We start from the raw sequence: 14,488 nt of genomic DNA, 5'->3' as shown, positions 1-14,488 counted from the left end.
GCACAGTTTTAACTGTTATTCTCTATTTTTTTTCCCCTACATGTTTTATACTTAAACAAGCATTTCTAAGTGCAGTAGAGTAGCATCAAAGAATGCATGTTTCAATCATTTTTATTATTAAATCATGACAATTCAGTGCAAATCAGTTTTAGTAGCAATTTATTGGAAACAACAGGCTGTATATTTTATGTACAAATAATGCTGCTAAGACAATACCCATTGAAATAAAACATTGGCTTAAGTACAAATATTAACAAAATGAATAATATCTAAGCAGGCTGTTAAAAAATACATGCAAATGTGGCAGATATAATGATGAGCACAACTTATAGTGGTTGCATTATGATTCTAAAAGCTTGATGTTATAGTTCTAGTTCATATGTGTACATTCGCAAAACTTGCTCAGCTGTTGCGGCGTAGGCATCTCCTCTTCAAGCCTTCATTTCCCCTCCAAGCAGCAACAAAAATGAATAAATCTGTTTAGTTAAACAAGCACACTTTCATAATAATAAATGACCTGTACAAACCTTTTTTAGATAAAAAGAAAATGCCCAATTTTGAGTTCAGCTGCTGAGCTCAGCTTACGATTAAAGCTATTAAAATGAAAAATGTGACTGCAACAGCAGACTGTTAAGATATTGTACACAAAGTAATGTTATGCAACATTTCTACTATACTGAACGAAAGGTTTGTATTATTTTACGACCTATCATGTTTAATAATGTGGTCATTACATGGTCATCTTTGTCTTGCTTAAAATGGCCCCCACCCATTGTTTTATAAGCCAGAAAACATAAAACTCTTCTGAACTACCACACTAGAATTGGAAATTTTATAAAGTTGTCATGCGAACGCTATTCAAGGAGACTGATTGTATTCCCAGTCCATATCTTCAAAAGAATTAGGCTAGTTTGAACAGAAGAGTTTATAGCATTTTGAAAAATTAATTTTTTAAAGGGCTTCTTGCACACTGTTGTGAAAATAAAAGTCACTATTTTAGACATTTTTCTATTACAGAATTTGAGACAGACCTGAAATAATCGTTAAATGCTTTAAAAATATGTATCGCTGAAGCAAAAGGATAACATCCTCTTGGGTTGAAGTTTATCTGAGGAACATCTATGCACAATCCTTGCACCACATGTACAGTGGGCATCACTGGGCATCACTCCACCATGTTGATCACTACAAGTTACATTTGTTATGAATCAAGGATTACTAATTAATAGTATCACACAAATGATTCAATGGCTATACAAAACCTTCATCTCATGCACAGAGGTGTGGCTTCTAAGCTGCCTGCTGGGCCTTTTTATGAGTAATGTACAGTGTGCCATTGCACAACACTGAACAAAAGTAACATACAGGGAAATAATTCAAAGAACTATGCTGACACACTTTATCTCTGCAAAAATGAAAAGACAAAAGGTAAGGAATGATTTATAATAAAAGAACACCCAAAACAGCAATAACATGCTTGCTCATAGGTAGCTCTCAAAAAGAATGCACAAACAAAAGTTTAAGCAAGGCTTTTATGGGAACCAATCAACATGCATCACACCCATTAATATATCTGGCAGAACCCGCTCATGCATTTAAATAAAGCTAAGGCAATAGTAAAAAAAATATTCAGTAAAGCTCAATATTCTACCTGAGAAATGCATGCATTGTCTCATTTTATTAATTCCGGAAATAAACTGCCAACTCTACACTCCTGTACATGTAAACCACTGACAGCAATCATTCACTATGCATATACACAGCCTAGCCTAACAACTCCAGACTTCAGAAAGTAGTATATAGTATGAGTATCCAAAAAGTTTCCTGTTCAATTTCCTTTACATGGTTCACCTTTATCTCATTACAAGATATCAAGGTAAATGCTAAAAAACAAACAAAAAAAAAAAAGCCTTTGAGGAGTCGAAGACCATGCTTTTTATCAGCAAAGTCAGCATTCTTCGGATTTGGATGCTATTTACTTTCACCTGCCTCATGGTACAGGATGACTAGATAATGTTCATTTTCTTTCTTTATATGCTGAATATGATCAGCTTTTGCAAATCAGGTTAACATAGCATGTTCATCTTAATTTTTCCCATTTCATAGTTGAGCCAAGATGAATCCTCATGCTGAATGATATTAAAGAAAACACCATAGTAATGATCTGGGATTTTTCTCTTGTTTTAGGGTGTTATTTCTTTAATATTAAGTGCAAAATCTTGTGAACTCTTTGGAAACCTCTTCACATTCTAACAATACAGAATAAAATGGTATTTATATACACTTGTGTACATTTAAACATTGGTTATGGAATTGTGCACACATGTGTGCAGGTTTGTATGCACACTTGCAAAGACACTTACCATATTTGGGATAATTTGTAAGTAAAACACAACAAAAAGATAAAAGTAAATTTTCTCCTAGTTTAATTTTAGTGCACAAATAATGATTATGTGTACCGTTTCAAATAGGAAGAATTATGCTCTTGTAATTTTTTAAAACCATGTTTTAACAGATCAAATATTAAATCCAACATTATACATTATCAGCAATACTGGATTGATCATCAGTGTTACCAAAAATCTGAAAACAGCAGCAACAAAAATCCGAAATTTCATAAGTAACACAACCAGGTCCCCTTTTTTAACTATTGTATAAACAAGTATCAGTGCTTTTCATACAAAAGCACCATTTTACAGCTGTTTGTGCCATGAGCCTTTTTCTTTTTTAAAGTGGCTCTTAAATGCAGGTTATTATGTATTCTTCTTCACTTCACTGAATCATGCAAAACACAGATGAGTTCAAACGCAATGCATGTAAACAAACAGATGATGCTAGGGATATTTGCGCTACTCCAACAACTGAAACAGTTATATGTGCTTTATGTTCTTTGTCAAAGGAAATTCAGCAAAAAAAGTCTAAAAACAACAGCAATAAATAAATGAAATAAAGAAATTAAATTGAGGCCAAAAGCAGAATGGGTAGTTTATATAGAACACTGTAATTTGACCCCTAACCCTTCCCCAATTAAATTTACAAAAGTCCAAGCTCACTGCTGTCACTTTATAACAGGGAAATATTTCGTTCTCACTCTCAAACTGGATAAAGACAACACAATACTTTTAAAATATAAATGTAAAACGTGTTGTTTTTATAACATACTATCTAAGTGATTGACCTGGTGCACCATTCGTCAGAAGTCTTCATAGAATGGATAATATTTGTGATCCAAAGCACTGAAAAAGAACAAAAAGCGTTTTAAAAACATTTAAGAATTCCAGGGGTACAAATGTAATAAAGCTATGCAGTTTCAATTATTTAAGAATCAGAGAAAATTATTTAAGACCATAAAGGGACTTAAAGGAGAAAAGCAAAATTAAAATATGGCGTTGCTGACAGTTAAATGCTAAAACAATAGGAAATATTTCCTCGTTTGTGTTTAAATATGTTCTACTATTTGATAATTTAAACAATAAAATTGACTTATCCAGGAAAAGCTCACATTTCCTCTCTGTAGTTTCGAAAATTTCTGTTTAGACTGAACAGTTGGGCCATTTCTTCTTCTGTGAGTTTAAAATCATACACCTAGAATAAACATCAAAATTGTTATAGTTGTTATTCATCATGATCTTTATTGTCTTTAAAAATGATCTACAATAAGAAAATTTAAAATGCAGCAGTTATCACAAAGTCAGGGCTAAAACTCTTTCTAGCAAATATCATGGAGTCACTAAAGTGTCAATTATTGAAGATTATTTCCAGTGGAAGTATAAAAAGATGTTATGTCTCAGAAAGATTATATACTATCTTAAAAGATCTATTGCCTTAAAAGTCAAAAGTCTAAAGTACAAATATGTCAGAAACAGAGTAGACAAAGCATTCACATCCCATTCAGGACAAAAATGCTGAATGGACTGTAAACCATATAATTGTTTTCTTATTAAATTTAATACAATTTATTTTTTTAAATTACACATTGATGCCACTCAGTAAACACAGCAATACCTGAAAGTTTTCTTCAATCCGAGCAGGTGTGACGCTTTTGGGAATCACTGCAATATCTTGTTGAATAAGAAATCTCAGGGCAACCTGTATTCAGTCATGATATGTCAGTGTTAGATGCAGCAATCCTCAAAACTTTCTATTAATGTTAAAAGTATATGAACCATTTTAAAATAGAAAGGTTGTGCAGGGAAAGGGAAAATTCCCGACCTATCAGTCAGTGGTGTAGAAAAAAACTTTTATTTATAATTTAAGGGTATTTCAAAGCTTTTAGATCTACATCACACTACACTTACAAGATATCCTAAAACAAGGAATCTTAAAACTTACCTTATCAAAAGTTTTACTGAATACTGATAGTACAAACAAACCAGATTTTGTGAAAATTAAAAGAAAATATTAATTACTTTTGCTAACACTAGACTCTTTGATAGCTGGATTTTTTATTTTAACTTTTAACATTGATGTCAATTTTGGATGTCAGGATGAAAATTTTTGTCAAATGAAAAATAATTTGTAATTTCTTACTTTAAAGATTGTAAGGCTATCTTATGTTTTTATGGTTTAGCATTGATGAACTATAATCACATTTGATTCAGTGCAGTAATTGAGGATGCATTTATCTTCAACAAAAGCCTTTTTATTTCCTTTCCCCTAAATAGAACTATAACTAAAATTTGACCGCAGTCAACTCTGGTATTGTTACGAAGGATCATTTTACCTGAGCTGATGATTTGTTGTATTTTTGGCCAATCTGAACTAAAACAGAATCTTTTAGGAGATTTACACTGCCACTGCAAAAATAAATAAAGAATAGCAAAAATTAAAATCTCACTTTTGTATGAGTGACTTTATGTTGTAGAAGTGCATGAGTCTGTTGTATGCAAATAAGGGTGCATGGTTGTTGATTTAGTCTATGCTTGATTTATGTAAAGTCCTCAGCAAGTTTTTGGAAAGGCGGTATACACATATTATTATTACTCATAAAGTGATAATGTGCCAATAATAAAGAAGTTTATATATTGCCATTGCACATCACTGTGTATGCTTTAATGATGAGGCGATAATGTTCAGTATAAATTACAGATATATTAAAGGCAGGATCATTATCCAGGATAAGTAAAACATTTTATCTTCTTCTGAGTGTTACATATGCTAACATATTCTAGCGAAACTCAATGTTAAGGGAAGGAAACAAATTCAATCTCGGTTACAAAAATACTTCTCACAGCTATATCCTACATATTTACATTAGTTCAGCCTTTGCTACTGTTTTTTACTTTTTGCCAGGTGTGCCAAGGGGACCATATGCAACTGGAAGTATGTTTTTAGACTTGCAATACTCAATTAGTTTCCTGTTTGTGAGGTAGCAGTTGACCTCAAACTGCAACACAAAATTTTGTCACCTTATAATTTTTCAGTTGAAGCTACCAATTAAAATTCACAAAATGTACTAAGTTAATAATATGATGGTCTCGTGGAAAGAAAAACAACTACAAAATAAATGATCTGATCATCTGCAGATTTGTATCACAAAAAAAGGCTTGTGATTTCATCAACATCATGAAAACTGACCATTGAGAGATCTTAAATTATACAGCCAAAAAAATCATTACTGCATTTACACAATATTTCTGACAAAAACAGCGATATACTTCTGTAGTATGCAATTTATTCTATGAATGCTTTAGTGGAAAAAAATATATTATTGTAACAGTGATGCTAATAAATGACGTGCATATGCTGTCTAATAAAAATGATGACATAGTAAGATACGAAATAGTAAGAGACTCTTAATAGTAAGAGAACAGACAGAAAATAATTTAGTAATCAGATACCATGGAGCAGGGGAAGGGAAATTTTTAGTTTTGCCATTACCTGATTAACAGCTGGTTGAATTCGACCTTCATCGAGCAGTCGCTGCAGTTGTTTGCTGTTAAAGTTGGAGCAGCCTATGTGTTTCACCAAACCAAGGTCTACACAATCTTCCATTGCCTGGAAAAAAATGTCATGTTCTTATGTTTCTAGTTTTCATTACTATGATGGATAGAGGAGAATGGTGCCTTAGACAAAACTGGTGACAACTATCCTGTTTTGAATTTCTTTTATCTAAAACATAATTATTGTTTATAACGTTGTCAATCAACTGTCTTCAATGAAAAACAGTTAACCCACAATGTTTGATCATCAGAGGTGTAACAAACCAGACTTTGTGCCCGGCCTTTTTTTCTTTTACATGAGGGTGATACCCATCCAAGACAGGTATGAGCCTTCACAATCTCTTCCCTGCCACCTTTGATCAACTCCACCGGGACTTAGTCCATGCTCTGGAACTTTCCTTGCTTAAAAATCCAAATAGCCCACTTGACCTCGTCCTGTAGGACTTGCAGGTCCTCTGGCTTTGTATTTCTCTGCTGGATTGTCCTGAAGGATGCTCAGGTCTGTTGTCAACAGAAAGTTGTAAAGGTTGTTGCAGCAACAAGAAAGCCTTGCATGCTTCATAAAGGCACTGTATTGCGGCTTCAGGAACTCAGCACTCTTTAACAACCAGGCTAGCTCTTTCCCATGACAATGAGATGTGACAAGGATGCCCTCTGTCCCCAGCCCTGTTCAGGACCTACATGGAGAAGATCATGCATGATACACTCCAAGACAATAACACCTCTGTGTTCATCAGATGGAGGCCGTTCAGTAACATCAGCTTTTCTGACAATATCAATCTGATGGTGGGCAGCAACAGTGGCAATGGCCAGACTCAACAAGATTGGGGACAGCAGTAATATCATCTTCCAAGACCAAACCAAATTCAGGCTTTACAAATCTCATTGTGCCAATCATGTTGTATGGCTGCAAGACATGGACCTTACTCATGGATTTGGTATGACAGATCAAGGCATTTGAGAAGAAGTGTTTCAGGAGATTATTCCAGGTCTCCCTATAGGGAGCCAAAGACAAGTAACTATATCCGCAGCCTATTCTGGTGGGGTCCCCAGCTTCTCCTCATTATTGTCAAGTGATAAAAGTTGCTGAGGTTTCATCATGTCATCTATCATGACACCTTGTTAAATACTGTTCGCCAAGGATATGTTGAAGGCAGTCATCACCATGGCAAACAAAAGGAAGTCTGGGTGACTAATGTGAAGGAGTGGACTGGCTGTTTGCTGGGGGATCTTTTCATGATGGCACAAGACTGGCTTTACTGGTGTGAGTTCATCTCTGCTACATATCATCAAGTCTTCCCTATGACTGGTATCAATTAAGCCAATCTCCTTCCCTCCCTGCATCTTCATGAACTTTAACAGGCATGTCAACTGGAAGAAGTATGCTGTGTTACACAGGCATTACACCAACTATAGTGTGTATGCCTGGTTTGACATCATTGTCCTACTACACAATAATACGCAATGCGAAGTATGTCCTAATATAGCAAGAATAACTTCATTATGAAAGGCTGTTAAGACAGCGATTTGTAAAGTTAATGCATGTGGTGATTGACTTATCCTTACATGTATTACCATTTGTTGACCACAAATGTGCAATTAAAGATAACTGTTTTAACAGTAATACATGCAAGTATTTGAATTTGATACAAAAAATACATTTGTTACTAAGGATGCCATTGTCTAAGCCACTAATGTAACCAAATAAACTTACACCCCATGTTTCAAGGTAGTCAACATCTGAAAAGAGAACTTTCCCATTTTCATCAACAGGCAAGAAATCTCCACCTTCCTGCAATGAACAAAGCAAGAGAAATATCATTTTTATCCAAAAGAAATGCATACAAATACTGGCAAAGGTTTATACAGGTGAAGAGTAATGCAGATGCTGCAGAAAGGGTCTTATTTCAGTCAGATTCTTACTAATAAGAGCGATAATTCTTTAACAATCAATAAAATTATGCAGCAGTGGAAGAAAGCATCTATTGTATTGATCAACTGATTTTGCTATTGAAAACACATTTCGAAGCAATGTGCATTGTGTCTGCAAGATAAGGTAAAAAGTCCCATACCCAAGTAGTTTTATGGGAAGTGGTTTACTATATCTAGGGTACATCATATTAAAGACAGCTCAAAATCTGTTTCTTCGGGCACATTTTACCTCCCCTGAGACACCAGGTATCCTTTACAATCCTTACAATTTATCCTTTTATAATTAGTTTTCTTTTCTTTTCAATGCTTGTTTCCCTCTAAGAACATGTCCTCATCTAAAAACGCAGGCATTCATCAAACATCATCCATATCTGCCACATACACAAAAAAGGCTAGGATAAAGGAGACCATACACATATGCAAGCAGCACACATGATTCAAATTATATATGCCTATTTCCATTAATTTTATTATATGCATACAGACAGATATGCATGTATACATACACATATACAAGTCCAGATGCTTTAAATCATAACATTCTTTAACAACCTTGTATCCCAAAGGCCAGTGCATCAAGTAAAGGTCCAGATACTTCAAACCCAGGTCTTCCAAGGTCTTCTTCAAGCTTGGCTGTACAAGGTCTGGCTGATGACAGGTATTCCACAGCTGAAAAAAAGTGTGACAAATCCTCTAATACTTTTGCACTGAGGATTAAACAAGAAATCAAAATTTCATATTTCATGTAAATTAAAAAAAAACCCACCAAAATCTCTGAGGAAAGTAGTGCATGTAACTCAGGGCTTCTGCTTACGCAAAAAATTGCGTACAGTACACATTAAAAGTTCAAAGGACCCCTTCAATTTTCGTCAATGGGGTCCCATTCAAATTTGGGCGAAGAACAGGGACCCCTTAAAAATCTGAAGAAGGGTCCCTGGGACCCCAAAGAATTTAGCCTTAGCAGAAGCCCTTAACTATGTGTGCATCACACCAGCTATTATATGTGCCACTGGCCTCTGATGCTTTTATTTCTTGGCTGCCTGATTCTGTGGAATGTGGTTCTGGATCACCTTCAGCATAACCTTACCATGCAAGCAGGTATAATCTGCTCAGTCCTGACAGACATGGCGGCCTTAAAAAGTCTGCCAAGTTCACGAAACTCTTTTATTGATTTCTTTTTTGTTTTGCCAACAGAATGAAGAGCTGTTTAGCCTGACATTGTTTGTCTGTTTGTTTTATATATATATAATTGTTCCTTGCCCATTTGTTTTCCTTTATTTCCTAATATTTTTCACTGTTAACATCTTTTAATGCTGCAACTTGCAACAAACTTTATTTCTTAATTTTATTTCCAACTTTTTATGTTTGTGACTACAGCACCTTCCCATGTTCAAATTTCCCACTGGGACAAATAAAGTTGTTCATTGTCATTGTCAAAAAGCTATGAGGAATTCTTTGGAAGACACAATGCAAACAAACATACTGTTGCAACTTTTTTTCTCTCAGCAAAAAATCTTTGTTGATTAATAATATGGAAATAATGGTCTAGACAAAGCCTGACATATGTGTACATATAAATGTATGTATGTAAGTTCAAAATGCAAACAGTAAAAGGGTTAACTTTTTGTTTAAACCGTTCATCAACAAAATTTAACATTTCCTTTTCAGTTAACAGCAGAAGTTCATATAAAACATAATTATGTTAAGCAGTTTAATGCAGGTAAGTTACGATCTAAAAAAAAAATAAAGATAAAAGCAAATTCTGTAGCACTTACAGGTTTCTAAAAGACTTCAATAGAAACAAAAAAGAAGAATGCATACCTTGCTAGTGACAAAAATGTCTTCTCTCTGTATTATGCCTTCAACAAATAGTTCCTTGAGAGCATGACCTACAGCACGTTCATTCCTATAAATGGCTGCACAATCAATGTGACGGTAGCCACATCTCACTGCAGTCTTGACTGCTTGAATTACATCTTCTTCATTCTGTGGTCACATGATATGAAAAAAGAGGATATGACATGTGGCTACAATAAATGTCTCAAGGAAATGCAAAACAAAAACAGGTAACATTATGTATGGAAATAAAAAAACTATTTTAAAGCCTGGACTGGGTGTTATGTGAGGTTTTAAAGGTAAATCTTAAATCCCAAGTACATTAGTTGATGTTACTAAATATGGTCTGAATAACTGACTTGCTTCTCGATCGGCTGAGCCTGCAGGCAGCTTAAGACTTACTTTGAAGACATCAAATCCACACAAGGCAATGGAAATTTTTTGAAGTTTAGCTAATAAACTTGAACTCAATGTCAAGTTTTGCTTAAGACCTTACATATATAAATAAAGTAGCAAAATAACTATATACATAGAAACACAAAATTATAATGGTACATTAAAAATGATATTGACTGATAAATTTTGATTTTTTTCAACTAAAACTACTTTTAATAGTTAAGATGAGAATTCGATCTGCTGAACTTAAACCGGTGATAATTAAGTGTCCTTTGAACATGATTTAAGTTTTTTAAAATAAAAAAATGTGCTGTCATCGGTGTCAGCTAGTGATATCAATTCTTTAACCACCGTGAAATGTTGCTATAGCGACTATCTCACATGAAGCTATCAATCTTTATCTTACTAGGTTGCGACAAGACCCTCGATGTGTGGCGTATCTCGAAAGTTGACATGAACGAAATCGATCAAAAGCATCTTAATAAACGACATGCAGTTCTTTTATGGCGAGGACAATCGTTGGTTTTTTTATAATGTCCTTGAATACTTCGAATTTCTGCATATTCAGGCGCTTATTGCTCGCGAACTGGTTTCGGGATATGACATTAAAAACATAAAGTGAATGGCTGCGTGCGAGAGCAAAGAGAATCTCTTTGGTGAGAGAGCGGGAAGAATGTGTCAACATTTCATTCAACTTCAAAGCGTGGGCTGCTTCGTTTGGACTGAGCTTCTTTGTTGGGTTCTTTTTTAGTTTCGGTTATAACAATAATCCGACAATTACGCGAAAGAACTTTAAGCTGACAGTGGAACACAATCAACGCGGGGCGCTTGTGGGCGAGCCGCCCATGAAAAAACCACAAGGTCGCGGACAAACTGTGTCAAGTGTTAGCAGACGACAATCGATAGCAACGTGCAAAGATCATTTTGCTTCTTTTATACTCTCACACTGAGAAGTTACTGCCTCGGGCAGTTGGATGTCATTTCAAGGGCTTTTTTTGTTGTTGTGTGGTTCGCGAAATACTTGAGGATTATTTGAACGTTGAGACTTCGAGCAAATTGTTTATAGATCTGCCCATGACCTTGTTTTGATGGGAGGAGGAGTAGTGAAGAAACGTGTGGGTGAAGAACTGAAGAAACGAAAGTCGATTCTAAATAGAAGCAAAAAAAAAACCGAACCAAAATCAAGCAACAAATTATATACTTTGTAAGCAGACGTAATAACTGCTACGAACAATTAATCCAGCTTTATTGAATGGCTTCAAGTGTTCAATAAAAGCATTAAAGATATAAACACTGCTTTTTGAAAGATTGACAGTATTTTTTTGTTGTGGTGTAAATACAACTAAATAAGTTGTTTATTGTTCTGTTAGTCTGAAACTAAAAGAGCCAAAAGGGATTTTTTAATGTTTAAATGAAATGAAGTAGCATATAATACAATTATATGTAGTATACTATAGCATCACTACTCAGTAAGACTGGCTTTACCTTATAAATTCACTTCTAATCAGTGGTAATCAAAATTTATTGCATAGCAACAAACTGAATGGCAAAATGCCCCACAAAATATTAGAGAAGCTTACATGCATGTGGCTCATTGCAGAATCAGCATTTTAAATGGAAAGTATTAGCAGATGTAAGAATATTAAAGCTGCTACTGCAAGAAAGTTACAAAAGTTCAAGAGAAAGGCGAAAGACTGATGTCGCTGTAAATGGAATACTAAAACACAAGGCACCAATAGAGGTAAAACATATTAGTCTATGGTTTCAAGTGCATCATTAGGACATAAGTGTTCCTTTACATGTTTGAAGTTTGTATAGAAAACTGAGTATAGAGAGGTACTATATTTAGCTCCAAGAAAATATACTTAAAAGGTACTTCAGGTGAGATTGCATAATTGTACGTTCAATTAACCAGAAAACATCCTGCATTTATGGCAAAAATATATTTAAAATAATGAAATGTAAGAATTAAACTTGTAAATAATCCCCTCCCCTACCCCCAAAAAAGCTATAATATTTTATCTGATTTGTTTTTGTTTCATAACAGAGCACACTTTCCCATGTCTATTGAATTAATTAACTTAGTCATTTGTCAAAGAAATCTTAAGATTAATTGAGGTCAAGGTCAGTCTGTTTTTTTCCTGCTAAATTATTTTCTGTTTATACATGTAAGTCTATATAGGTGATATTTATGATAAGGGTATGATTACCTTGCCTACATAGTTTTGTGCTGACCTAGGCCTGCCAGGTAAGTGGATCATGCGCTGGCATATATAGTACCGTGTTAAATTTTCTGTCCAGCACTGAAAGTACTTATTGCACAGTCTAATGCATTAAACTGATTATTTTGCATTGCTTTGCATTCTGAATATAAAATCTGTCAAATTAGGGTGAATGATCCTCTGTAAACAGGACTGCAAAGATTTCGAGTTAAAATGCGATTACAGGGTTAACATAATGGTGGGCTGTCAACGTGGCCTGTATCATACATACCGATAGGGTTGGGCCGTCTCGTAATCATTACAATTACCTATACACAACAAACGTGTGTCAGATGTCTATGCAACTATAAGTAAATGATCGAACATGCAAATACAGAAAAACAATATAAAGTTTAGAACCATATAGCTTTGTAATATTTTTAATAGGGGCTAAAAGAGAATGGACTATAAAGTAGGACGAGGAGCCATGAATACGAGCAACAACAACAACAAAAATATATTAATAATAAAAAAATGCTTTGCAAGCCATCGCCACGGTGAGGTGACTGCCGATAACTCACACACCAACATTACCTCTCTTGGAGCGTACGTCCCCAGGCCGACAGCAGGAATGGCACGCCCGCTAAAAAGTTTCAGAGTTGGGCAGCCATACGCCATCGCGCAATCTTCGCCTTTGCTTTGTCCAAAGAAAGTTGACAGTCTTGCACTCGTGTAGCAAATCTCTATCAGCACCAGATCCTTTCTGCACAGATCGTCTCACGCGCGGCACAGCTGACTGTGCGGCCAGTAATCGGCAGGCATGCATACAACCCTTGACCTTGGCTTTTGTTTCGCGTGAGGTCAGGCCGGGTCAAAAGGGAAACAACTGAATGAGACGGGTTCAGGTTCGGTAACGGGAACTGTTGTAGATGTTCTTTTACCGAGCAGACCAGCTGTTGCAACATGTATCGGGTCTGGGTGGAAGGTGGAGAGAAGAAAATCGAAGTACATGCAGTGATGGAAGCCAACGATAATATATTATGTTTGTGTATGATAAACGTCAGTCTCAACACAGACATCACACAATGCACGTGTCGGGGAGTCGCACGCTAAACTCTGTTTAATAACTCGTTTCTTATAAAGATCTTTTATTCAGTCCACTGTCTGTATAACTCGCTGACTTCAGCAGAGGTCTAGGCATTCTTTTAGAAACCGACGACCTGCAAGGCTTATGTTATGACCAGACGTCACATAAAACCATTATGTCCAATAAAGGAGGCGTGTGTGCTGGGAGTTACTGGTGGTTCTTACTTTTTATATAGGTCACTACAACAGTTTAAACTTTACTGTTATGGGGGTGGGAGGAATGTGGATTTAAAGACGAGACACAGTGAATAAAGTGATTAATTAAAAAGACTCACTCAGATACGGTTTTGAATAAATAAGGGAACGCTGTTGAAGAAAGTGCAGGTGGTAAGACCTATAGAGTGCAGGAAGAACAAAAGGTTCGCTACGCATTATAAGCGGGTCACAGGCCGTTCTCCATGGTTTGTATCCGCTAACTATAGCGTAAGAATTGTGTACCTTATCGTACGAAACAGTTTTGTCTCATTGGCTGATAAATAAGGATAAAGGTGAACAGCAAGCTGTGACGAGCAGAAACGATCAAAGTCAAATGCAGTGTGATAGCGTTAATGTGAAACATGCATCACTAGTCTACGTTTTACAACCTTCGTTGTGTCTGGTTTTTGCTGATGATACGCAACTGTACAACTCCACTGCACCGGCTGTCTCACTCTGCTACCAGCACCATAGAAGCCTGTATTAATGAAGTCAAAGGGCTGGAAACACACTTAATGACGATAAAACGGAATCCCTTCTATGTTCGAGAAGAAGAAATCCATCTGCACTCGTTTGTCCACCAAGTCACATCAAGGTGTGCGAAACCAACATCATCTTTGCATCCTCCGTCAGGAAGCTGGGATTCATCGTCACTGCAGACATGAATCTTGCGAAACAAGTTACAGCTGTCTGTCCGTCTGTCTTTTATGAGCTAAGCGTGATCAGCCGTGTCCGTCATATTCTGTTCACGCGCACTACCAACATTTAATCTGTGTGTTTGTTTTCCTGGCACATGCCCTGGTTATTTCTATGAACTGCTCTTCCCTTATGCTCCAGCTA

The 14,488-nt window shown here is 35.7% G+C and overlaps 1 protein-coding gene across 3 annotated transcripts; it reads right to left on the bottom strand.

Moving 5' to 3' along the window:
- Positions 1-95: 95 nt before the first annotated feature.
- Positions 96-13,867, bottom strand: LOC112559132 (1,5-anhydro-D-fructose reductase-like). Of its 3 annotated transcripts, XM_025230115.1 has the most exons (12): positions 13,729-13,867; positions 12,902-13,281; positions 9,696-9,860; positions 8,427-8,543; positions 7,657-7,734; positions 5,881-5,997; positions 5,283-5,386; positions 4,724-4,796; positions 4,006-4,089; positions 3,503-3,585; positions 3,163-3,236; positions 96-448 (listed from the first exon to the last, which is right to left on the bottom strand). In XM_025230115.1, the coding sequence occupies exons 2-11, from the start codon at positions 12,983-12,985 to the stop codon at positions 3,194-3,196; spliced, it is 948 nt and encodes a 315-aa protein (XP_025085900.1). In that variant the 5' UTR covers positions 12,986-13,281; positions 13,729-13,867; the 3' UTR covers positions 96-448; positions 3,163-3,193. The 3 variants fall into 3 exon arrangements, with proteins under 3 accessions (XP_025085900.1, XP_025085898.1, XP_025085899.1); XM_025230113.1 differs by having other exon boundaries at positions 143-3,236; positions 13,729-13,866; XM_025230114.1 differs by having other exon boundaries at positions 143-3,236; positions 12,902-13,150; positions 13,729-13,854.
- Positions 13,868-14,488: the final 621 nt, after the last annotated feature.

This window comes from Pomacea canaliculata, linkage group LG3 (assembly GCF_003073045.1).
Source record: "Pomacea canaliculata isolate SZHN2017 linkage group LG3, ASM307304v1, whole genome shotgun sequence".
In the NCBI taxonomy this organism is placed as follows: domain Eukaryota; kingdom Metazoa; phylum Mollusca; class Gastropoda; order Architaenioglossa; family Ampullariidae; genus Pomacea; species Pomacea canaliculata.
The sequence above is the reverse complement of the archived record's forward strand: the minus strand, read 5'-3'. Positions and strand labels throughout refer to the sequence as shown.